Source organism: Electrophorus electricus, chromosome 4 (genome assembly GCF_013358815.1).
Source record: "Electrophorus electricus isolate fEleEle1 chromosome 4, fEleEle1.pri, whole genome shotgun sequence".
In the NCBI taxonomy this organism is placed as follows: Eukaryota; Metazoa; Chordata; class Actinopteri; order Gymnotiformes; family Gymnotidae; genus Electrophorus; species Electrophorus electricus.
The window spans coordinates 21,113,465-21,137,248 of NC_049538.1; the positions used below are offsets into that span (position 1 = coordinate 21,113,465).

Genomic DNA, 23,784 nt, shown 5'->3' on the forward strand with positions numbered 1-23,784 from the left:
TGAGTATATGACATGATAATAATCTGTGTGTGTATATAAAGGTATGCATTTCTCATAATTAACATCATGTAATATTGTGTACTATTCTGAGATTGGGCAGGTATGGGCCAAGGAAGAGGACTCCATGATTAATCACCTAAAGCCAGTAAGGGCTTTCTGGGGAGCTGAACTTTTGCAATTACAGTAAGTAAAATGGCTTTTTCATAAGCATATGTGTTTGGTCTTGTGTATTTTAATGGCTGGATGAGCACTGATGTACAGTGCACTTTCTGTGTGTGTATGTGTGTGTGTGTGTGTGTGTGTGTGTGTGTGTGTGTGTGTGTGTGTGTATAACTGTGCATGCGTGTGTGCTTGTGTTTGGATTTAAGCATATACAAGCGTGCCTAAGAAAGTGTTTCTCTCATTTCTCCTCTCTCTTTGCCTCCTATCCCCTCGACCCCACAGCCCTCGCCCCACACCCCCTCAACCCTGCACCCCTCGCCCCCTCGCGCCCTCTCCCTCCTGTCGCACCGCTGCCTCCATCATGGCTAATCGTCTCCCTTCGCCCCAGTGGTGGAGACGTGCAGAGAGAATTAAAGTACCCTGGTCTACTCTCCCCCCTCCTCCTTAACCTTCTCTAGTTTCTTTTTCTGTTCTTTCTCACCTTCGCTATATCTGTTTTTCTTTATGCACCACATTGGATGTGTACAGAAAATCAAAAAGCTTGCATTGTTGTTTTGTTGCCTAATCATGTGGGAGGGTTGCCTGTCTAAGTCCCGGACTCAGGAATGGCCAGTACTGGCAGCCATTTGAATGATAAAAGAACAGCTAATAAACCTACACAGGCCCAAACACAGGTATCAGACAGCAGATCAAACGCATTTTCCTCTCTCTCGCTCTCTCTCTCTCTCTCTCTCTCTCTTGCTCTCTCTTGCACTCTCCCTTATCTTCTTTCTTTCCCCCCTCTCTATTTGAGACTCTATTCAGGCCTGGCTGTGCTCTAATCAGTTTCATCATGGTTTCCATTAGTGTGAGAGAATACGGCATAATTAAAGCTTGGCCAGCTAAGCAGAGCTGAGAGAGAGAGAAGGAGAGAGCAGACTCAGCCATCCATAGCAGACAGACAGACAGGCTGTAGAATAAGGGGTGTGGTGTACAGGTCATGTCTGTCTATTCCTCTGCTCAGAGCGAGACCATTTCTGCATGTTAATGAATGAGATTATTGAGCTAATATGGCCTCTCAGAGCATGGACAAAAACCATCAGAACCTGACAACAAACACAAGTAGACGGAAATTAATATAAACAAAGAGAAAAGCCTCTCTTTGCTGTGAATGAAAGTCATCTGAATTAAAAATCAAAAACAAAAACAGATATAGTGGATGGTTTAAGCGTTAGGCCTATGCACATATAAACCATGAGGAGAATTTTGAGTTTGTAAAATTACTGCCCTTTAATATAAGTGATTATAGTTTAAATGTAAAAATTCTAAATATATTGTTTTGGTTTTTTTATTTTAAAAGGGTTCTGATCAATGTTGACAAATATTGAAAAGTGGTCAGACATGATCTTATCCTTTCTCTTCCATTTGTTAGGATACCTCACGCTCTCTTTCTCTCAATTTTCAGTTTCATTTTCAATTTAAATATGCTTTATTGGCAGAACAAAATAATATTGTATTGCCAAAGCATTTACAGATAAACAGAAGTAACATGCACAAAAACAGTAATGTATACATAAACACAGATGAAGAACAGAGCAGTAAACAGCAATATATACAGTATATATCCTGTACAGTGTATAAATACTGTAATGTGTATACATATACTGTATGTATGCACATACACACAATATGTCATACATAGTACATAAACTGTACTGCACAGAGCAATATGAACTGATATAATGTGGCATATTACTGATGACTTGTCTCTTCCCTCTGTCTGTGGCACGTACATCTTTTGCAGCAAATGCTGCAGACTCTCTGTCCTCCCTAAATCTCTGTTCTTTTGGATGCTCTCTCTCTTTGTCTCACTCTGACTAACACACAGATTTACTGTACTGTGATTCATGCCCCACACACTTGCTTTGCTTTCTTTCTGTTTGACAACATTCATCAAATTATGAAACAATCCTACATAATTTCGCATGCTCATGGAAATTTCAAGCAAAATTTCCTAGATGTGCTGTTGATCTTGACTGTGAGATTACTGCAGTCTTTGCTTTCATTTTAACTTTTTTCTCTTGCTCCATCTCTATTTCTCTCTCTCTCCCTCTCTCCCTCTCTCTCTCCTCACATCAGTGACATGTGAAGTGTGAAGATACTCTTTTTCTCCTTCACTGTAATTTTATGCCACACTTACCTTGCTCTCTCTCTCTGTCTCTGTCTCTCGCTCTCTTTCTCTCTCAGATAATGAACACTGCTTCACTGGCAGAAAATGGTCATATGTATGTTCATTCAAGCTTTGTTTCAGTAATTAAACTGGTACAGAGATGTTATCAGTGTTTGCTGGTTTTAACTTCAAGTGAAAGATAAAGAAAAATAAGGAATTAGTTACAAACCAGTGGTGTAATGCAGTACAGTGAGCCACACATTGATTCGTCCCCTGGATGTAGACATCCTATACTGTGCATTTAACTTTCCTTGAGGGATGTTGGTTTCTAGCAAAATATGGCGCTGAGTGAGCCAAAACATGGTGTTTATTCAAACAGGTATTTATGTGCTCTTAGAAAAAATTACAAGAGAAATCTCAAAAAATTAATAAATAAATGAATTTTTAAAAATAGAATTAGATTTAGAAGGCGAAAGTATTGAGAGATGAGATATGTTTTAGGTTGAACTTAAAATGAGGAGAGTGTAAATAAGGATGGGAAGATAGTGTGATAGTGTGTTTCAGAGTCTGGGAAACATGACACTAAAAGATCTACCCCCTGCAGAGGAGTTACAATAATCTAATTGGGATGATATGAAAGCATGAACCAGAATCTCTGCATCTGAATGAAGAGCATAGGCTAAGTCATGCAATATTATGGAGGTGAGAAAATGCATTTTTAACCAAGGACCTAATGTGAGGCTCAAAAGAAAATGAAAAGTTGAAGAGTATACCAAATTACCGATGAAGGTTTAATAATAACACCATCTAGATTGAGCATAAAATCAGAAAGGTTTGAGATAATGGATTTAGAACCAATTAGTAATTTGTTTTGTCAGTGTATATTATCCTCAAAAAATGTATGCTCATTCATTGTTTGAGGTCTTGAAAGCAGAAAAAAAGGGCAGGTGAAGGGAGGGAAGTGGTAGCTTTGATGTTGATATAAATTTGCATATCATCAGCATAACAATGAAAGTGAAGGCCATAACTGTAAATGATCTGACCAAGAGGTAGCATGTAGATAGTGAAAAAGAGAGGGCCAAGGATTGATCCCTGGGGAACTCCCTGCACATCAATGGCCTATTTATATATACCAAGAACAACAAACAGATCTATGTGAGATAAAAATGAACCATGCAAGGACAATACTGGTGATGCCAATAGCCAAGAGATGAGTGAAAAATATTTTGTTATGATTGTGTTATGATTAAATGTGTCAAATTCTGCACTGCAAGACAAAGAAGAATTCTCAGAGCAGTCTGTAAATAGAAGGAGATCATTGAAAATGCATAACAAAACCATCTTATCGTTTATTCCAATCTGGTATGAAAACCAGATTGGAATTGTTCATAATGGTTCTGAGTACTTAAAAAGGGCTGCAGTTGGGAGGCTATGACCTTTTCCGACAGCTTGGCTAGGAAGGGGACATTAGAGATTGGTCCACAGTTATCAAGCATCGCAGAATCTAGTCCTAATTTGCTGATGGCAGGAGTTTTCAGGACTATGGGGACAAATCAAGAAGTAAGAGATGTATTAATGAATTGGGTTTTGGGACAAGATCAAAGTTACATAATTTCTTAAATTACTTTAATAAATGTTACAAAGGATAGGATATACTATTTTTTTTTTTAAATATCAATCATTATTTTAAAAAGTATATTTAATTTATTATTATTTAGTTCTCTCTGGCTCCAGCTCTAGTATTAAGCCTTTAATCACAAACCCTGAACTTGGGATTTTGCTTTTTAAAAACTGGGGTTTGGCTGTTCTTCTGACTGGACTGGAAGCCTTTGGACCTGTAGGGAAGATAATATAGTGATTAAGGATGTTATAGTGATTATTGCATTCTGCAGCAAGTAGTAGAGATAAATGAGTCCAGACTGAAATTAGTCTAGACCTGGTGAAAATGAAGGCAAAATTGATAAGCAGCAACCTAAATACTTGTGTCAGTGTGAATAGTGGAAATGATGTCTTTGTTTGAGTCATTGGGTGTTTGTAATCTTCAATCTTCACAATACTGCTTTTATAAGAAAAACTTTGTATTTTCAAATGGTTGTCACGGTTTTCCCCTCCTAGTGTCTCTGTTTCTGTGGTTTCCCTGTCTCGTGTCTTTGTTTTGCGTCACTTCACTGTTGTGGTCCAGTTGCTTAGTTTCATTTTCTCTGCCCATTATTTGTATCACCTGTGTCTTGTTTAATGCTTGTTAGACCATGTATTTAACTACTGTGTTAGTTAAGTCTTGTGGCTGGTTATTGTGAATCCATGTCACTGTGGTGTTTGCTGTTCATATTTGTCAGTGCAAACCTCTTTAAGTGTTTTCCTTTTAAGTTGCATTCCTTTTTGTAGCCTGCTCTCCCTTTTTCTGTCATTGTGTGTTTTGTTTCCTTTTGGTTCACTATTTATTCCCATGCTTTACGTATTGGCTCTGTGACCCTGAACTGTTCAGATGATTATGATTCTGGATTTTCCCATAATAATTATTGGTCTCCTCTGCACATGCGTCCACCTCCTATACGCTCAACTTTACAATGGAAACCTTACAGAAGAAAAAATATATATATTTGTTAAAAATCTATCTTAAAAAATATTAAATTGTTATTATTTATTAATTATGAATTATTGCAACGTGGAAGGCAATATTTCTTACTTATCCATGAGAAATGTTTAATTTTCTCATTGGTTATGTGCATATATTTCTTAAAAGGGTTGATATGTAATAGTATCCGTGGTAAGTTCAGTCTTGAAGGAAGGTTCAATAAATCAATCATAAGGGGTTAATATTTATAAACATATTCCCTAACATCAGAACAGGTTGGTCACGGTACATGGCTCCACGCTCTCTGATTGATTACCCAGAGGCTCTGTAGGCTTTCATTTCTTGGTGGGGTATAAATCCAATTGTTTTAATTTCACTTTGATCAATTATTCGCTCAAGCTTAGCATGTTCCGAACTGCAGGCCCTGCTGCTTTGATGAACAGACAGTGAGAGAGAGCGACACAAAGGGAGAGAGTGAGGTGGAGAATAATGGAACTGTATGCTGTAGAGGCGATGCTCAAATGTCTAACACAGCAAATAGCTCTGCAATCTTCTCCTCTTTTTTCCTGCTGCTGCTGTTATCCTCCTTTTCTTTTCTTGCCCGCCACCTCCTCTTTCCCGCCACCCCCGCCTCCCTGCCACCCCCGCTTTCCTGCCGCTGCCAGCGATGGCTGTCTCAGCACTCTTTTTTGCCGCAACTTCACAATAGGTGCTTATTTGAGGAGGCTCTCTGGCAGCAGGAGCCTTGCCCATGACAAGGTCTCATTATAACGGGCTTCAAAATTAGAGAGCTCACCCACTCTAACCTACTGTGTAGGGCTCTGTTCTATACTACTGCATACATCAAGTGCCAAGCAGAGGTGGCACAGTGCTATAGCAAAGGAAATCTATGGCCTTATCAAAGATGGAAAGTTAAAGGTGTCAGATGTTTGTATCCGAGTACAGCAGGAGATCTTGATGTGTGTATTAATGGGGGAGGGGAATATGCGGCTCTTTCTAGGCTGTATGTAAGAGCTGTGTGTGAATACACACCCGCCTGTCACAATTCGGGCCCCAACGCAGCTTTTTCAGCCTGAGAAATAAGTGCATGGATCAAATAATGAAAGATGAACCTCAGATGAGTTTTTAAATTATAGCTTTTATCCAGCGTGAGTGAAAAAGGGCTGACAATATCCGGGAGAGAAAGGCACACTTCAAGGGTCCGACTTTGTTTCGCCTTATCACTGATTACCATGATAATCCAGTAGTTACTCCACTTAGCAGCCCTCACACACATACACACACACACACACACACACACATACACACACACACACAAACACACAGTCACATATACAGACATACACACACACACTCAAAAACACAAACACACGCACGCCCACACACCTTATTCATGTCTATGCCCGGTACTATGATTGCCTTGTATTTAAAGCTCCTTCTGTGTGGCTTCGCTACAACAAATGCTTTTCCAATACCAATCACAGGCGAGTGCACCTCATTTAAATCTGTAAAAGGTGGTTTGATTCCATCAGCAGAAAGCTCTGTGAGGCGAGGCATACACTGTTCAACCATCTAACAGCACAGAAGAGAAAAGAGGGGGAGAATTTTCACACTTTAGTCAAGGCATCTAAATGCTTCTTTAAGAAGTGACAAAGGTCATTTAGGTCACATGGTAGGGTGCTGAACTGTGCTGCTTCTTGGTATTCGGTTCGTTTGCATCAAATACAGTTGACCTAATTGTTAAAAATTGGAAACCTCTGTTAAGAATAAATATAGGTGCATGCACCTTACCTGAGAAACTCTGAATATTTTAATCATCATTTTTAAGTACTCCACAGCAAAAATCACTGATAAAAAATCGAAAAGAGTGCAGTTACAACATTCTAAAATATACAATGAGTAGCGATTTTGCTGTGCTGGCTGTAATACATGGAACATGTACCTGCTGTATGTTGAAGTAGGACGTTTAAATTGTGCTACAATCATCCCTTTTGCAGCTTGTTAACCTCTAAACTTATCAGTGCATACCTTTTGTCTGGAGGTTGCCAGTTCCTTGGTCTGGGGGGGATTTTGATAATTCATCAAAATGAAAATGTGGTGTAAATCCATGCTGCTGATTGCCTGAGTGCCCTAGAGAGTTGTCAAATGGAACTACTGACGGAGTCCTTGATTCCTATGTCCTTCTCATTTAATTATTTCATTTTCAGACAAGTGGATACTTAAACACAGTTTTTTCAGTCATTTATAAAGGATACAAGAGAAATTAACTTCTTAATTATCTTCTTAATTAATTCAGTTTTATTAAAGAACCATGAAAAATTATTTTCAATATTTTTATAAAAAATAATATATTTATCATTTGAAGCTATAATTTGAGATATTAGTGCATAAATATAGCCTGTGGCAGCAATAATTTAATAAAACGCTCCCACCATTTTAATGAGACCTGCTGTTCACCTGTGAATTTTGTGTCTGTGGTTGTAAGTGTAAACATCAAGCCGGTGTGCCCTGCGGAGATGAGCGGGGAGTCCAGCGTCCGCTCAGCAGAACCTCTGCCTGACCCACCACAACATTACTGATGCGTCTTTTACATTATGCTAATTGCTGACACAAAATTGCCACCTCATTTCCCCCCTGTTTCTAATTATTGAGACACAGGGAGCAATGATGAACATGCGCATGTGAGCATATACACCCCCCCCCCCCACACACACACACACACACATGGAAGCAGAGCTTTGGCATGCAATTACACTCCTGCAATTATAGTTCCATTGTAAAGCTGGGATTTGCAAGGGATTTATGCACTGATTGCTCTCCATTGCAATTAAAAACGGGATAAATCTGGTTCTGTCCTGTAGAAATGTATGGTCTTGTTCCTGTGTTGGCTGAAAGTGTATTTTCAGTGCTGTACAGGAGCACTCTCTGCTTACAGTTCTAACAAAACTGTGCTTAAGCTGCTGTGATATATGTTTAAAAATGAGTGACAAGACATCTGGATTTAGACCTAGTGACATATTCCACAATCTATTTATTTTATCACAAACACACACACATTTGACATTTCCTGGGCTGCCTGCTGAGTTAGATGACCCAGCTCCTCTATGCAGCATGACGGAGAAGGCAGTGACCCAGTAAGAACAGGCACTGCAGGAGAAACTCTCTCTCTCTCTCTCTCTCTCTCTCTCTCTCTCTCTCTCTTTTTCCCTGTCTGTTTTTTTCTCTCCTAAAGCCCTATAACCATCTGGTAACACGCCGAATACACTGCCTTTATATGAGGGTCTGGGGAGCGACAAACTCTCCCATTGAGAACCACTGTTGCATAATAATATGTTAATTTCAAGTGAACAGCTTGGTAACAGGCTTGTGTCTGGTCTCAGTAAACAACGTAATTTTGTTGTCTTCGTAACATTAAAGAAGAAATGAGTCGCATTCTCTTATTTTGACATTAACGAGTAACTTACTGCTGGCCAAAATCTCTCCCACAAAACAATGGCTCATACTCCACAGAATAGAAGAAGTTCCTTTAATGGAGTCTGCTAAACTTGAATACGAGCTGGATTTCTGGCAGTCTGAGGATGGCTTTGATGACCCTGTGTGTTGGTCTTTGGGAAGACGCTTACAGTCCCTCAAACAGAGGTCAGCATTACTGGATGTTCTCCCGTTTATTAGGAATGCTGAGTCCCTACCCCACAACAGGTTATTCCTCAGCAACAAATTGACTTACATCGCACCTCTCTGTGGATAAAAGCTCTTCCATCATGGCACATCACTGATTTCCTGTCATGGCGCCTACTCGAGTAGCTCTCTGAAGGGCACTGTGTCCTCTAGAAAATTCTAAAAAGGGAATGTTGCACCCAGATTCATTAATTAGCTTTCTGCTTTCTCCCATACTGGGCTAATTAAATGTAATTTAATTGATTGGAAATTTCCAATAAACTACATTAGAGAGAGTAGAGGCAGTAGAAAACAGAATCTGCATGCCACTGCCATTATCAGATAATGACAACAATTATAGTGAAGAGTTTTTAGTCAAATGCGGAGGTAACAATATTGTGCAAACTCGTTTAGAAAATGAGAATAGCAACGTGCTTTATTTTAATGTGCTCTTCTGGTTACCAAGATATGTTTTAAGAGTTCCATCCATTTCAGAATGAATGAACGAAATTGCTTTCAGTTATCAAATGCAGGGACATTCATGAAGTAACCAAAATACTATGTCATAGCGCATAGCACAGCTACGCTGACACGATAGAAATAACAAATGTACTTCTGCGTGTACTGAAATGTAAGAATAATGGAAGCAAATGTTTTGGTTATTGGGTTCTAGCAGACCCTCTCCCTCTCTTCCTTTCTGTCTCCCTGTCTCTCTCTTTCTCTCTCTCTCTCTCTCTGTCTCTGTCTCTCTTTTTTCTCCCCATGTCTTTCTTTCTTCTCTCATCAAAAGTTTTCAGTGCCAGGGTATGAGGCTCACATCTGCATTGCAGTGTCGACCGGGAGGAGCAGACAGAGGGAGAGAAAGCGAGAGAGAGATAGTGAGAGCAGGAGAGAGAGGGAGAGGTGTTGCTGGAGTTATAGCATGTTAATTATGCCCCTCCTGCTCCAGGCAAGCCTTTCTTTCTCTTTCTCTTTCTTTGCTCCTTCACTTCTGTGTTTCCATCCCTGACAGTGTCACAGTAGGTGAAAAAGGCCTTAAAGGTTTGGAGGAGATGAAAGAATGATTATCGATATTTGTCACTTGGTGCACTCTGAGAGTTTTATTTGCCCTTGAGGACCAGACAATGAATGACACCCCTATCATACACTCAAACACACACACACAAACCACAAGCATAGAAAGGTTTGTTTTGCACTTTACAAAGCTGTCAGATTGGTGAGTGATAAGAGCATCTTTCAGTATATATTTAAAGGTATTACTAGCTTCTAATTCTGTTAATAGCTCTAATTTAGCTGTCAATGACCAAAACTCATCTACAAAATGTCTATGGCTATGCATACCTTTCTTTTATATATATATATATATATATATATATATATATATATATATATATATATATATATATATATATATAAAAGAAAGGTGTATATATATATATATATATATATATATGTGTGTGTGTGTGTGTGTGTGTGTGTGTGTGTGTGTGTGTGTGTGTGTGTGCTTATGAGTTTGGCGTGAGTTCCAGTTATCAGAGCTATTCCAGGCCTAGGAATTCTTTGTTTAATCTCGTTATTATTATTATTATTATTATTATTATTATTATTATTATTATTATTATCAGGAGGACTCAGGATTCAGGGGGAGAGCTGGCTGGCAGGATTAATGGTGTTTTCTGTATTATTTCAAATGTTGTCTGCTGAATTGCCAATTAATAGCTCAGCTTGGACTTTAGCCTAAAATCTGCAGTATAATATGCAAATTCTCATAGTAAATCAGAAGCAAAGAAGTAAATCCAGTAGCAGAGTGGAGGAAGAGCAGTAGAGGAGGCCAATGCTCCCCAGCGATTCTAACAGCTCAAATCCTATGCCAGAAGCCCACAAATGCTCAATGTGGTTCTGATTTCTGAGATGTAGCCAGCATCCTGTATAAATTCACTACACAGCACTACCTGCTATAATGTGGTGTTAGAGTTTTTGTACCATTCCCGTAAGCAGAAGTTTCACATCCCAGAAATACAGTTATGAGCTTGCTTGCAAGGGAATTTGCCACAGCAACAGAACACAGGATTAATTTCAAGTGGAATGGGCAATGTGAGCTTTATCACTATCATTGATCAAATTATTAGGGATTCTACATTATTGGTAGCCCTAAATGAGGTTTGCAAGTTGCATATTGATTTGATGGTACCCTGCATGCTCAAATGTGCGCTGTTTTACAATCAATTCTATTCAGTTTAGTAATGCATATAATAGGTTTAATGATAAAAACAGAATTGTGTGTCAAGCTTTAATGAAAAGCATGAAGTTGAAAGACTCTGATATATTGTCTCTCCACATGTGCAGTATGTGTATCCTTTATACATTCTAGCTTGGGAGGGGTGTGTGGGGGTGGGAGGGTGGTGTTGAGGGCCCATCACCCCATATGCTGAAAGCTTCACTCCACCCTAGTAACATTTGAAAGCTTTCTTCACAAATTAATTCTGTCACAATGTAGGAACATGTTTCAAAAGAAATGAAGTATTATCCATTTACTTGTCAGATTTTAGAGAAATGGGCAGAGAAAGAGAGAGAGAGGAGCGAGAGAGAGAGAGAGAGAGAGTGTGTGTGTGTGTGTGTGTGTGTGTGTGTGTGTGTGTGTGTGTGTGTGTGTGTGTGTGTGTGTGTGTTTATAATGCAGTAACACTGCTTGTTCCCCTCAGGCAGCTGTGCATCTCTTTATGAATGATGAGGGTAATTTCTCCCAAACAGCCAAATGATCACTCTGCCACACACACACCGACCCGCACCCCCCACACACCACCACCCCTACCACCACCCGACACACTGTGTCTGCTGTAGGAATAAATAGGTTTGTTGTCATATATCCTGCTACAGTCAAAGTGCTTTTAACTAAAAGTTTATTATGTATACATATTTGAAACTGCACATCTATACAACTATAATAATAAACGATATAAAAATACACTGCATTTTCCAGCTCAGGTAGCTCTCTCTCTCTCTCTCTCTCGCTCTCTCTCTCTCTCGCTCTCTCTCTCTCTCTCTCTCTCTCTCTCTCTCTCTTTATATATATATATATCTTTCTGTCTCTGATTCTCTTTCTCTGTCTCTTTCCCTCTCTCCACACATGGTTTCAGGCTGAGTGGCCTGTCTTTACTCATTTAACAACCTGCTGTCACCTGTGCTAACTAACCCAGCTGTCTGGCTGTTCACCAGCAAGGGGCCCTTGACTGCAGCTGTCCAGGTAGAGCTGCTTCATAACTAAGCCCCTCGTGTTCCCAAACAGGGCACAAATGGGGAAAATATACCTCTAGGTAGCCATCTATAGATCATCATGACAGTACAAATGTCATATGTTAGACCTGTAAGAAATGTGAGGGCAGCAAGACAGAAACTTTAAGAAGGAATAAATGCATGTGTTATGTCTGGGAAATAACAAGGAGATTTCTTAAGTACTCACACCTTCTCTGAAACAAGCACAATATTATTTATGACACCATTTCAGTACTTCAAGTAGGCACAAAAATGTATCCAGATGAATTATTTATATCATATTAAGTCAACTTCTAATATTTTATGTTTAATGAGACCCATATACTTTATGAAGAAGGTCTTATTGCTTCTTTGCCAGGAAAATTTACAGCACATTATGCAAACAGTAATGAGCAAAAACATTTACAAGGATAAAAGGCTAAGTACAGTGCAATTTAATGCCCCTTACTTTCGGCAGGCCCTTGAAGGATATTTTCAATTAGAAGTGAGCTAATTTCATTTATTGTTTCACCCGGTGAGAATGCATTTTTATAAGCTTGACTGACTCCCTGTTTCAGAGCTGCCAGTTAATGAGTCATGTACATTGAGCACATGCATTGGAACGTCCTCTAAACAGATTGACACAAGTTGTTCGAACCGGTGCTTTTGCTCTTAAAGAAACAGACTCCCGCTTTTAAACCATGCCCATTAGTTACTGCATTGACAGCTGTGTGACCCAGAGGAGGCTACTGCACCTTTAAGAGGGCTGAAATATTTCTGTCTTGTGCCAGCCCCCTGTTTCTCGCCCGCTAACCCACACAGATCCTCCCGTGCTTGCATTTACAAACCAGCACTGTTCCCCTCTGCATCTCTGGCAAGAAATCACAGACTTTGTCACATGGAAATCCTTAAAAGACTCTAGGCAGCATGGATTCAAGCCAAGCCTGTACCTGCCAGAAAACTAAGATAGAAGGCAGTGCCTGCAGAGTCCATGGGAGTACAGCTCGGAGCAGTGCAAGGGGGAGAGGACAGCAGTGAAAAGGAGTGGAGGGCAGAAGACAAGGGTTCAGATCCCTTTTGATCATCAGAGATGTGAGAAAAAGATTCTGCAAAAGTGATGACTGCTTTCAAGTAATCAGCATTCAGCTCTGCGGGATGAAGCACTGGACAATCAGAGAAGTTGCTCAAAAGTTAATCAGATCACATCATGAAATTTATCCTTTTTTTCACTAATGCTCAGATACATGAGACAGGGGTAATGTTTTTAATTAAAGAACGTTTTTATTTTCAGCGATAGGCCTTTGAATTCAGCTTTGCCTGTACTTGCCACTTTGTTCCATTATATTTGGCGGTTGTTCTTGTGTTTCAGCACTCCATGAGAAGGAGCAATAGATGGTTTAAATCAAAGCCTAACTAAGTGGATAATATTCCTTGGCTGAGGCTTTCAGCTGTTAATGTCTTTCAGCCTGTTCAAGCTAGATTGTTCATTTTATGAGAAAAAAAAAGACTTTACATATCATGGTGAAGTATGAGTGAGCTAGCGGGGTTCTGAGTTGTTTAAGCAGTGAATATGAAGACATGATTGAGGCATGAATCTTGTAGAAGATAGTAGCAGGCGCTTACAGCAAGCATCGATTTCCAGACTCACCGGGGCTGGTTAACACTCCCCTAAGATAAGGAGGTATTCTTATGGATCTGAGCATTGTCCAGGAGGAGAGTCAACCCCCTCAGGGTGGGACTGCCACCACTCACCACATCACTGCTGCTCTGCTCACCCCTTCTCCTCTGCCTCCACCCGGCCCTGCACTGAAGGGGGGTATGACGGCAGGTTTCAAGAAGGTGTGCCGCACAGAGGAGGACAGCCCATGCCCATTCCCAGGGCTCTTGCCTGGCGTTCTGGAGATGAGGGTGAAAGAAGGCAGCAAGATCCGCAACCTCATGGGCTTTGCCATGGCCCGGATGCAGTGCGAAGCAGGGAGCAGCGGGCAGGCCAGCCTGAGGCAGGTGGTGTTCACAGGATCGGGCCGAGCGGTGACCAAAACCATCACCTGTGCCGAGATCATGAAGAGGAAGATGGGCGGACTGCACCAGCTGACTAAAGTGCGGTACAAGAGCGTGCGGGAGGTGTGGGAGAGTCAGGAAGGGGGTGACGGGGAGATGACTGTGCACAGGACAGTGCCCTCCATCAGCATCCTCTTATCCAAGGACCCTCTGGACCCTCTGGAGCCTGGGTACCAGCCACCGGAGACCCAGACTGCTCTTTGGGAGGAGAGAGAAGGCAATGATGGACTGCACCAAGCAGGAAAAAGACCGTTTGACCACATTGCCATCCAAAGTGAAACACAGCCAAAACGATTCTGCCCTTAGAGTGGAGACCCTCAATAAGGTAAACATGCTGCCGATTTGGAGGGAAAAAGAAATCAGGGCTACCCACTGAAACTGTGAAACTCATTTAGAGGACCTACAGACAGGGAGATTTCTTTCACTGTGATATCTGCAGTGTGCTTGATTGGTTGAGTGCAGTGATGTATCTCAACCCACAGAAGTTACAAGTAAGATTTGTGTTGTCTTTAAAAAGATCAGAAGCATGTCTGAGGCATGACCATTTCAGAACTGCTAGTGACTGGATCAATCTGTCTTTCTCTTGCTAATGCCCAAGCTGGATTGTTCATTGCTGTAAAGAGAAAACTATTGTCCAGTATCACATTAGTGCTATACGGCATGCTGAATGATTAAAATGTACATTGTTTTGTTGCCCACTTTCCCTGAGAATAAATTATTTGGGGAAAAATTAATATTCTACATGATGTCATGTGCACCTATTATTTTATCACACTGTATAGCATTCAGCTACAGCAGAGGCAGAACAATGTACTTTGATAATCCAGGAAATTAAGTAGAACAAAATTAAAAATCTATTAAAAATGTAAACATTTAAGAACAAAACAAAAGCAGGAAACAAAAGGAACAATTATGCCACACCAGTGCTCAGCAAGATGAGTGTTAAGATGCTTTAAATAAAAAAAAGTTTTTAGTTTGTATTTAAAAGCAATACAGTATTACAGAATCCAAATTCTGGTCATTTGCATGTGAGTGCTCTGTTTTCGACTGTGCAGGAATGAACGCTAAGAGCCAAAGGAGCTCTAAAAGATGGTGGACATCGATTGTTATTGCACTATAGCAGCATCCACCTACATGTGAGATCCGAGCTCACGTTGCCTTGCTTGATACGAACGAGCTGAAGTTTCACTGTTAACCTCAGGTGCTAAAGTGATAGATACTATTGGGCATTCAATACAACTGAACATTCATTTAGGTGTGATGATGATCCCAGATCATCTTTGTTCATTTTCAGGAGAAATATTTGCAATTTTTCACTAGATTCAGTGCCATACCATTGTCCTCAAATGACCCCAACACAAAACTCTATAAAGGCTGAGTCCAGTATTACTGTAATTACATTACATATATCTACATTGGGAGTTTGGCGGTCACCTCTGAAGATATTATTTTGGCTTGTCTTTAAGACCATGATAGCCTAGAATACTGCAACTCACTGAATCCCTGCTAGCGCTGAATAATGAACAGAATATAATTTCTTCATCAGTGTTAGGATCTACAAGGCATCCCTAGGGCAGATCAAAGTGTGCTGACCCACAAACTGTGTTTATACCAGATTACACTTCCCTGCAGTGGGCGCAGTATGTTCAGATAGAACATCAATCATTTTAGGACAATGACAGAATGTCCACAGGGTGCCTCATCTGAGTTAACTTCTTCAGCCATGACTAAGTACATAATACTTTTTTTCATGTGTAACCTGGGGATGTTTCTCCTGATCATAATGAAAATCTCTAAGGCCTGAAGTCCAGTTAATGCATTTAATTTATCAAAATGTCACTAGATACCTGTAATGGGTTTGTACAATACAACCCAATGCAATCCAATTTTGCAAATGTACTCAAAGTCTCAGGGGCTGCACTGGGCTTTGAACAATAGGCAGCAACTCTTTAAAAACCCTCTGAGTATTACACTCATTTCCCTGAGTTTCTCTTGTCTGCAGTAGACATATAATTAACCTTCCTGAAGAACTTGGTAAGTGAATCAAAAGAGGGCACTGAACCCAAGGTTGTGAGGAGGAAATGATGCCTGCTGCTTCAGACCTCAAACAGAACATAACCTCAAAGTGCTGGAGACACACAAGAGGTTATCTGCGTTTATATCACTGACTTAACTGACTTTCGCCCAGCCCACTGTCTATAGAGGCCTGTTTCTTTCTCTCACCACCATCCTCCTCACAGAAAGGTTTCACTAATCAAATTACTAAAGGTGTGTGTGTGTGAGAGAGACAGAGAGAGAAAGAGAGAGAGAGAGAGAGAGAGAGAGAGAGAGAGAGAGAGAGAGAGAGAGAGAGAAAAGACAGAGAGTTTGTATGTGTGATTTAAAAGCTTGTGGTAGCACACTGCCCAAGCTAGTAAATGCCTGAACATTTCAGACACATCCATACCCCATTACCTCCAGCCTCACAAAGCACCAATGTTAATTGGGTGAAATTTATGAGCCAATAGATGGTCAAGACACACACAAAAAATCTGGTAGGATGTATGAATTCCTGAAATGTCTGCTTCTGATTCTGAAAAAAATATATATAGATATATATAGATATATATATATGATATACTCTCAAATTGGTCTCAAAGCTACTACATTGGTGGAAAGAATAAGAACATCATACATCATTTAAAAACAGAACAAAATATGCTACATATTCAAAACATTTAGAGAGCATAACCATATAGCGAATAAGTTTTATGTGCAAGGTTGGCATAAAATGTAATGGACATTAACACAGACAAACAAACAACAAAACATTGATTCCTAGAATCCACACAGGGATGTTCTGATGATACATAACAGTCCAAATTGTGGCGTGGGGAAAAAAATAACGCCACATCTTCAGCAATACCTGGGAACTGCACTTTTGTACTTAATGTTTTCAGAGCCATCTTTTTCCATAGCCCTTCTCTCTCTCTCTCTCTCTCTCTCTCTCTCTCTCTCTCTCTCTCTCTCTCTCTCTCTCTCTCTCTCTCTCTCTCTCTCTCTCTCTCTCTCTCTCTCTCTCTCTCTCTCTCTCTCTCTCTCTCTCTGTAGTGGATAAGACTGAGGGCTCTGGGTTGGTGTGGGAGTTCACTATCTCCCTCCCTCCATATGGTGCCGTCTTTTCTTATCTAGAAGAATGGCCAGGGCCTTCATTTTTCAGACACTCTTATCTGAAAAATCCTTTAAATTGAATATTTACTGGGCTGATGTTTTCAGCTAGTGTTTGACTGCTCCAGGCACTGTTCTACCCTTTGCCAGGACAGACCAAAGGGGACATTTTTCATCCTTTTATTCTCCATCTTTCTCTCTCAACATTCAATGTATGAACAAATGTAAATAAATTAATAGAAGTTTATTTGAAGGTGTTTTTTATTTGGTTTTGAGGTTTGATAGCTATTTTTGTTGCTGATCTGAATAGGTTACCATACAACGAATAGCAATAACATAAGGAAACTGTTCACTTTGTTAGCGACCATTTTCTTTACAGCCGAATGTAGCTGAGAACTGGCACTGTTCACTCAGAGACCACATTTCTGGACGCACACATTTCGGAAATGTGTGCATATTGAATGAATCAGTGCAGTTGAGGGTGTAATTGTGGAACTGGAGTCAAAGCTGTACGAGGAGATAACAGGCACTTGGTAAAACGTTTTTACTGAAAAAATATTACATGATTACACATAACAAACAAGTTCTAATTCATGTGTTAATGTTGTCATAGTTAACTAAAACTGTAATTTGAATGTCATCAATATATTGCTCAACAGCAACGCGGTGGTTACAGTGTGCGTTCACACCAGAAGATTCTAATTTAGGCTGTAGTATCTTTTCTGTCAAGATGAGGATTAAAACCGATATCGAAACAACAACAACAACATTTCAAAAAGGGAAAATTCACTATTCATCTACAGTAGCAGTACCTGTTTTAGCTCCATACGATCACAAAATTGAATGTATTGTAAGCATCGCCATCTAGGGGTGAAGTGATCGAACATAACTCGCATTCGGGTCCGTGTTGTACGTGACCGTCAGTTACGATGTAATGAGGAATAATGAATAATGTAAAGAACAGGTATGATTAAGGAATAAGGAAGCATAACCTATAGGCACCGGTGAAATCCTATTTTGCCAATGAAAAAAACATAGTTAAAAAGAATCGACATGACACACGTAAGAAAAAGGGAAATGTGTTACAAGCTAATATTTTCCCACTATTTAATCGTCATTAAATCTTTTTAAGATATACTGCTGTTGCCTTTGTCATCATCCCACGTCATTGCCGTGTTCCGGTGTAAGGCTCTTTTCCCTTCTGTACCCTTTGAGCCATAGAACCTAGATAGCGTTAGCTAGGAGAACTAACTTAATCGCTTGGCAGGCAAGATGTTCTCTGCAGCTCTTCGTGTTTCAGCCTCAAGTATCAGGAGCTTAGCGCGGATACGCCCTTGTTACACTGGTAAGTGTGATTTGTAGTAAAAGATTTATTCCGGTTTTCAGTCGAATTGGCTGCTCACTCATTCTTTCTATTATGCTAACTAGCTAATCATAGCGCTCAAGAGCAGCATTTGCTGTAAACAGTAGCCTTAGCTTGCTATCTTCCTAGCCAGCTAGTTAACCTATATATTTCACCTCGAGTAACCTTACTTTGACTGAAAATACTAGCTAGTAAGTATTGGCCCTAAGGAACTGGCCCAGTACGAAATTCAACTACCTAGGGTTAGCTACATTGACTTGGAACAGTCCAAAAAGTCTTGTTAGCATATATAGTTAGCTAGCTAGCCGTCCAGCCTATTAGCTAGCACCGTGCATGCCCTTGTGATGACCCAACAAAAGGAAACCAGCTTCAAATATATAATCGTCAACCTGATACCTAATGCATGAAGATATGATAGTCAGTGAATCTACTCAGCATATTGTAACGTTAAAATCCTCAATTTTTTAGATCTTCAAAAGCTGGCACTATTTGACTCTCTTTGAAGCTAGTTGACTAGATTTACCTATCATAGATGGCTATGTAGTGTAAACATTAGCTAAGTGCAATCTTCAGACATTTTTCCAGCTGTGCTAATTATTATTATATCCGGTTTCGTTCAAGATTAAAGCTCGACAACGCTGTACTAGTTATTCCTTCGTGTTTATCATGAAATCTGCGAGTATAAATGACATATTCATTTTCCAGCCCCTCTGGCGTCCCGAAGCTACTCCCATGCTAGCATGGAGACAGATGAGGAGTTTGATGCTCGCTGGGTGACTTACTTCAGCAAGCCTGACCTTGATGCCTGGGAGCTTAGGAAAGGTAAAATATGAGAGCCATGTAAATTCATTAATTGGTATGAATCGACATTGCTGTGTTAGTTAAAGCCTGTTTGACTGCTTCAGTCACATGAGGCACACTGTCTCCTTTTTATGTTTTTGGTTACAATTAATAGGTGGAGAGACTGAACCATTGATGAGAATATTGGGACTCAATACATGTACATTAATCTGACCTCCTCCCTTTGCCTAGATAAGATACACTATGATTAGCAGATTAGAGACATAACATCCATTAAGCATACCCAGAACATACATGTCCTATGTGTGTGCTATGTATACATTTGTGTGTATTTGCTTTGTCATTGCTTTGGACTTTCTTTTGCTGGGGAAAGTGTTGTTGCGCGATGATACTTTAGATCTAATGGCTGACTCCTTAAGTTGTATGTTTTCATAAATAATTACTCTGGAGGCACTTGTGTAATGTCTATTATGTATTAAGTTTATATCCAGAGGAGATTTTAACAATACTTAATATAGTGCCATTTCAAAAAACATCTGTGTTGTAAGAAGAAAAACACTTAAAAATCTAGAAAAGATACATTGTGTAGATAATTAGCATGCACAGATTGAACTGCTCTTCCAGTGCTATATTTAAAAAAAAAACATTATCTATTCATTTACCCTGTGGTGCACACAATGTACATCTGATATTTTCTGCATTGCATAAAATTACACACAGTCTTGCCTATCAAGAATTTGCAGTCATTTTATATATTTTGTATATTTTACTTGCTCAACTGAATTTTACGAATTTGAATTTTTTCTTCTCCAAATGAAACTTTTGAACAGAATTGCAGACCATCCTACTATTAATGGTTAATCAGCAATCGCTGATAAATGAAAAACATACTCACACTATGGACACATTTTACATTTACATTTACGGCATTTAGCAGACGCTCTTATCCTGAACGACTTACAAAAGTGCTTTGTCATTGTATTTCATCCATCGTTTCAGGTATGAACACACTAATCGGTTATGACCTGGTCCCTGAGCCCAAGATCCTAGACTCTGTGCTTAGGGCCTGCAGACGACTGGATGACTTGGCCAGTGCAATCCGTATTCTGGAGGCAGTGAAGGTGAGGGCCCTCCATGTCAGCTTTGATATGTGTAGTGCTTAGGCAGTGCTTTTTTATACAGTGTTCCTAATATGGAATTTTTGCTTTTTAACCTTAAATATAAGATTTGGCATGACACAAAAGAAAGGAGGCAAAATACATATATTCTTATAGTAATATATTATTTGTCTACAATTTGTGATCTTGTAACACATTATATTATTATTTTTTATTTATATAATTTTCTCAACTTTTTACATGGCACTAAACTGATTATTAGTATTAAAAGGTTTTATTCTTGTTGACCTTTAGGCATTTTATAGTTCTGTGTCTAAAAATAAATACCAAAGTATTTTGACTGTAACAATGTTTATGATGATTAGACCTGTAATGGGATTGTACAAATCCATTTTAAAACCCAGCATTACATAATATGCTACATGTGTAGATGACCATTATTTCTGTTTGGAAAAGAAAGTGTGCTGTGGACTTTGCCACAAATACTAAAAAAATTATATGAGCACAAATGTAAATACTTTTTTTAAATGATGGCTCAATAGAAATGTAGTTTTACATAGAAATTAGTTATCCTTTGTGGTCTCATTGTTGAGCTGATTCGAACAGGCTGTTTTTCTTGTATAGTATATTAAAAATAGCCTAATCAAATTTAAAATGATTTAAAAATATGAGAAATAAATAAGGATTTAAGTAACTAAATAACACAAATTGTCAATGTATTTCATAGCAAGCCATCAACATGTCTACATTTATACCCAGAAATAATTTACCATTAATTTTTCTCACAAAGTTTAAAAATGTTTGTTTAAGGTTTAAACTCACCCTAGAGGAACAAGTATGTGTTTTTTCTGTTGTTGGTTTTTTTTTTTGGGGGGGGGGGGGTGGTTATGGACTCTATTATTTAGGTTAACATTACACACAAACTTTAAACTTCAGTCTCATAACTAATGCAGCAGCTTTGTGATAAACCTCTGTATTCATTAAATGCAAAATTGTTTGGAACAAATGACCTTTTCTGTAAATCAGTACAAATATGTATGTTAGAACTCAACTTAAACCCACAAGTCAAAAGAAATACATTTGGTCACAGCTAGTTACATGATTGTTTCTTTCTGGTTGCTCTGTACAAAGGTTTTCCTTCTGTTTGCTGTACTGTAGAACTACACTGATGTTTATGTCCATATATAAGCAAGTGGGTTTTTTTCAGCATCATAGGATGAAACTAGATTACAAAGATGCATTAAGTGCTTTCAGAATATTAACACAATGAAATTAATAGTTACAGTTAGTTGTAAAGTTTCAGTCTACTGCACTAGTAGTAATGTTGGTCTTTGGCTATAGCAAATGTTATCGCTCCTCAAATAATAAGTTCATTACCATGACTGGGAAGTCAGAATTGCTGAATGTAGCTAACTAGCTTCTGCAAAATGAAATTGCATTTTAAAAAGGAAAAAAAAAATAGTCCTTGTGAGTGAATTATTATTAAAGTATGCGATGACATTTAATATTGTTTCAGATCATCTTTTTTTAAAGAGAGTTAACTCATAAAGAAGTGGTACCACAATTTAGTATTAGTACAGCTAAGCAAACAACAATCTAACCCATAAACGGCTCATTTCCATTTAATTTAGATAAATGTGCTGCTATAGCAACATGTTAATTTTTTTTTTCTTATAATAAATGTACACAAACTAGGACTGACTGTAAGCCTGTGTCCACTATGAGTCATAGTGTGGCTTGAACTTTTGATTAGTTGTAGTGTTGTGAACTATGTGTAATGTCATCCTCTCATAAGGACAAATCAGGACCACACAAAGAGATCTACCCGTACTTGATCCAGGAGCTTCGTCCCACCCTGACAGAGCTCGGCATCTCCACCCCAGAGGAATTGGGCATCGATAGAGCCTAAATGCCTACGTTCAGGGCAAGTGCCTCATTCTGGTGTTCTTGTTCCTAATTGCTGTCTCTCATTCTAATCTGCTTTTCATAAAGTAATGAGGCATGATAACTATCAGCGGTTTGTTACATTGGTCTGTAGGTTTTAAGAGGTTTTATTTGGAAGGGATGATGCTGAGGTCTGTGAAGCAGCCAAAAGTCTGTCTCCATTTCTTCAATAGTCTAGTTTAATACATCTGTTTAATACAAAACATAGCGTACTGTTTAGCTGACTAAATCACAAATGTGTTTTATTGCAGTGCTGGGATGCCGTATTTATACAGATTTTGTCTTTTTTTTCCTCTCTCCAGGACTCCTGAAAAGGAGACGAGGTTTTTCGCTGCACTTCAAGTCCCTGCCTTGTACTTTACTGTCCAGTGTTTTATAAAGCACAGTCCTGTCATGTATAAAATTATGGATCTAATAAACAGAGCAATATCTAATGGGTGTGTTTTGTTTTGTTTTTTTTCTCTTAACCTAATAAACTCCAAGATTATTAATTTATAATTCAAACTGAAAACTATTAGATGGCTTGGATTTGAGAATCCTAATCTTTAGTCAGAGGGGAAGGTGTAAAATGCTGTTTTAGGGCACAAAGACTTGTTGACTGGGAGGGGTATAAGAAGTTGATGAATGAATATAGTGGCTGGGGTGTGTGCTGTGAAACCACTGATCTGGGGTAAGTCACACTGAGGCTTCTTTGCCTGTGAAGACTAAGAAACTGGTCTGAAGCCATTCAAACAGCTATGAAGCCATTGGGCCTTTTGAAATACTAATCTGGTGTCAGTCATGAGAAATATTTAAATCGTGAGTGAAAATTATTTGGCTTGCTAAGTACTGATCTTGGGTGAGTTATAATAAATACATAACTAATATGGGGCTATAGCAATTATATTCAAAGGTTAATAACATTGACTTATTGGTCTAGATTTGCTTTGGAGTCGGTCAATATTAAAATTATTTGGAAGCGTGCTGTAAGGTGTGATTTATAGGTGTGTGGACTTTAAGAGTTATCCTGGGTCAGTCATACTGAGTGGATTATATGGGTTTAGGAATACTGCTCTGGGGTCAATCATGATGTGATTCGTATACCTCTGGGAGCATTAAACATCATAACTACACATGATGAGTATAATCCCACAGAAGCCAGGAACATCTGGAAAGAGAACTGGTTAAATTCACTTACAAGCACAGGAAGGGGTGTCCTATTTGTAATCCTTCATTGCATGAAACACGGGCACAAAATGCTAAACCTCACAGTCACCTGGGCTTGGCAATTCTGCAGTAACCAGCTGCAGCTGAAGCAACACTGTTTGACTAGTGCAGAGTTTGGAGTAACGAGCAACATTTACGGGCCATCACATTATGTTTCTAACAAGTCAGTATTGCCTCCTTTTTATCAATCTGATCACTGTCATAGAAGTGGAAAACAGTGGAGTAGCGTTTCTTTCATTTAAGAGGTGATGTTTCCTGAGAATAAGGAACATGCATCCTTCACTCTCAATGTTTTACATGTTCCATTGAAATAATCCTAATGAAACAACCTTCCATTAATGCTGTGTAG

The 23,784-nt window shown here is 39.1% G+C and overlaps 2 protein-coding genes across 2 annotated transcripts; both read left to right on the top strand.

Annotated features, from left to right (window-relative positions):
- Positions 1 to 12,639: 12,639 nt before the first annotated feature.
- On the top strand, positions 12,640 to 14,597 carry rpp25b (ribonuclease P and MRP subunit p25, b). Its single transcript, XM_027008820.2, has one exon. It carries the CDS (start codon positions 13,485 to 13,487, stop codon positions 14,160 to 14,162), a length of 678 nt encoding a protein of 225 aa, XP_026864621.1. The 5' UTR covers positions 12,640 to 13,484; the 3' UTR covers positions 14,163 to 14,597.
- A 3,587-nt stretch (positions 14,598 to 18,184) lies between these two features.
- Positions 18,185 to 22,663, top strand: LOC113576589 (cytochrome c oxidase subunit 5A, mitochondrial). The gene is made up of 5 exons (XM_027008758.2): positions 18,185 to 18,348; positions 19,072 to 19,188; positions 20,167 to 20,288; positions 22,081 to 22,209; positions 22,532 to 22,663. Exons 1-4 carry the CDS (start codon positions 18,276 to 18,278, stop codon positions 22,192 to 22,194), a joined length of 426 nt encoding a protein of 141 aa, XP_026864559.2. The 5' UTR covers positions 18,185 to 18,275; the 3' UTR covers positions 22,195 to 22,209; positions 22,532 to 22,663.
- Positions 22,664 to 23,784: the final 1,121 nt, after the last annotated feature.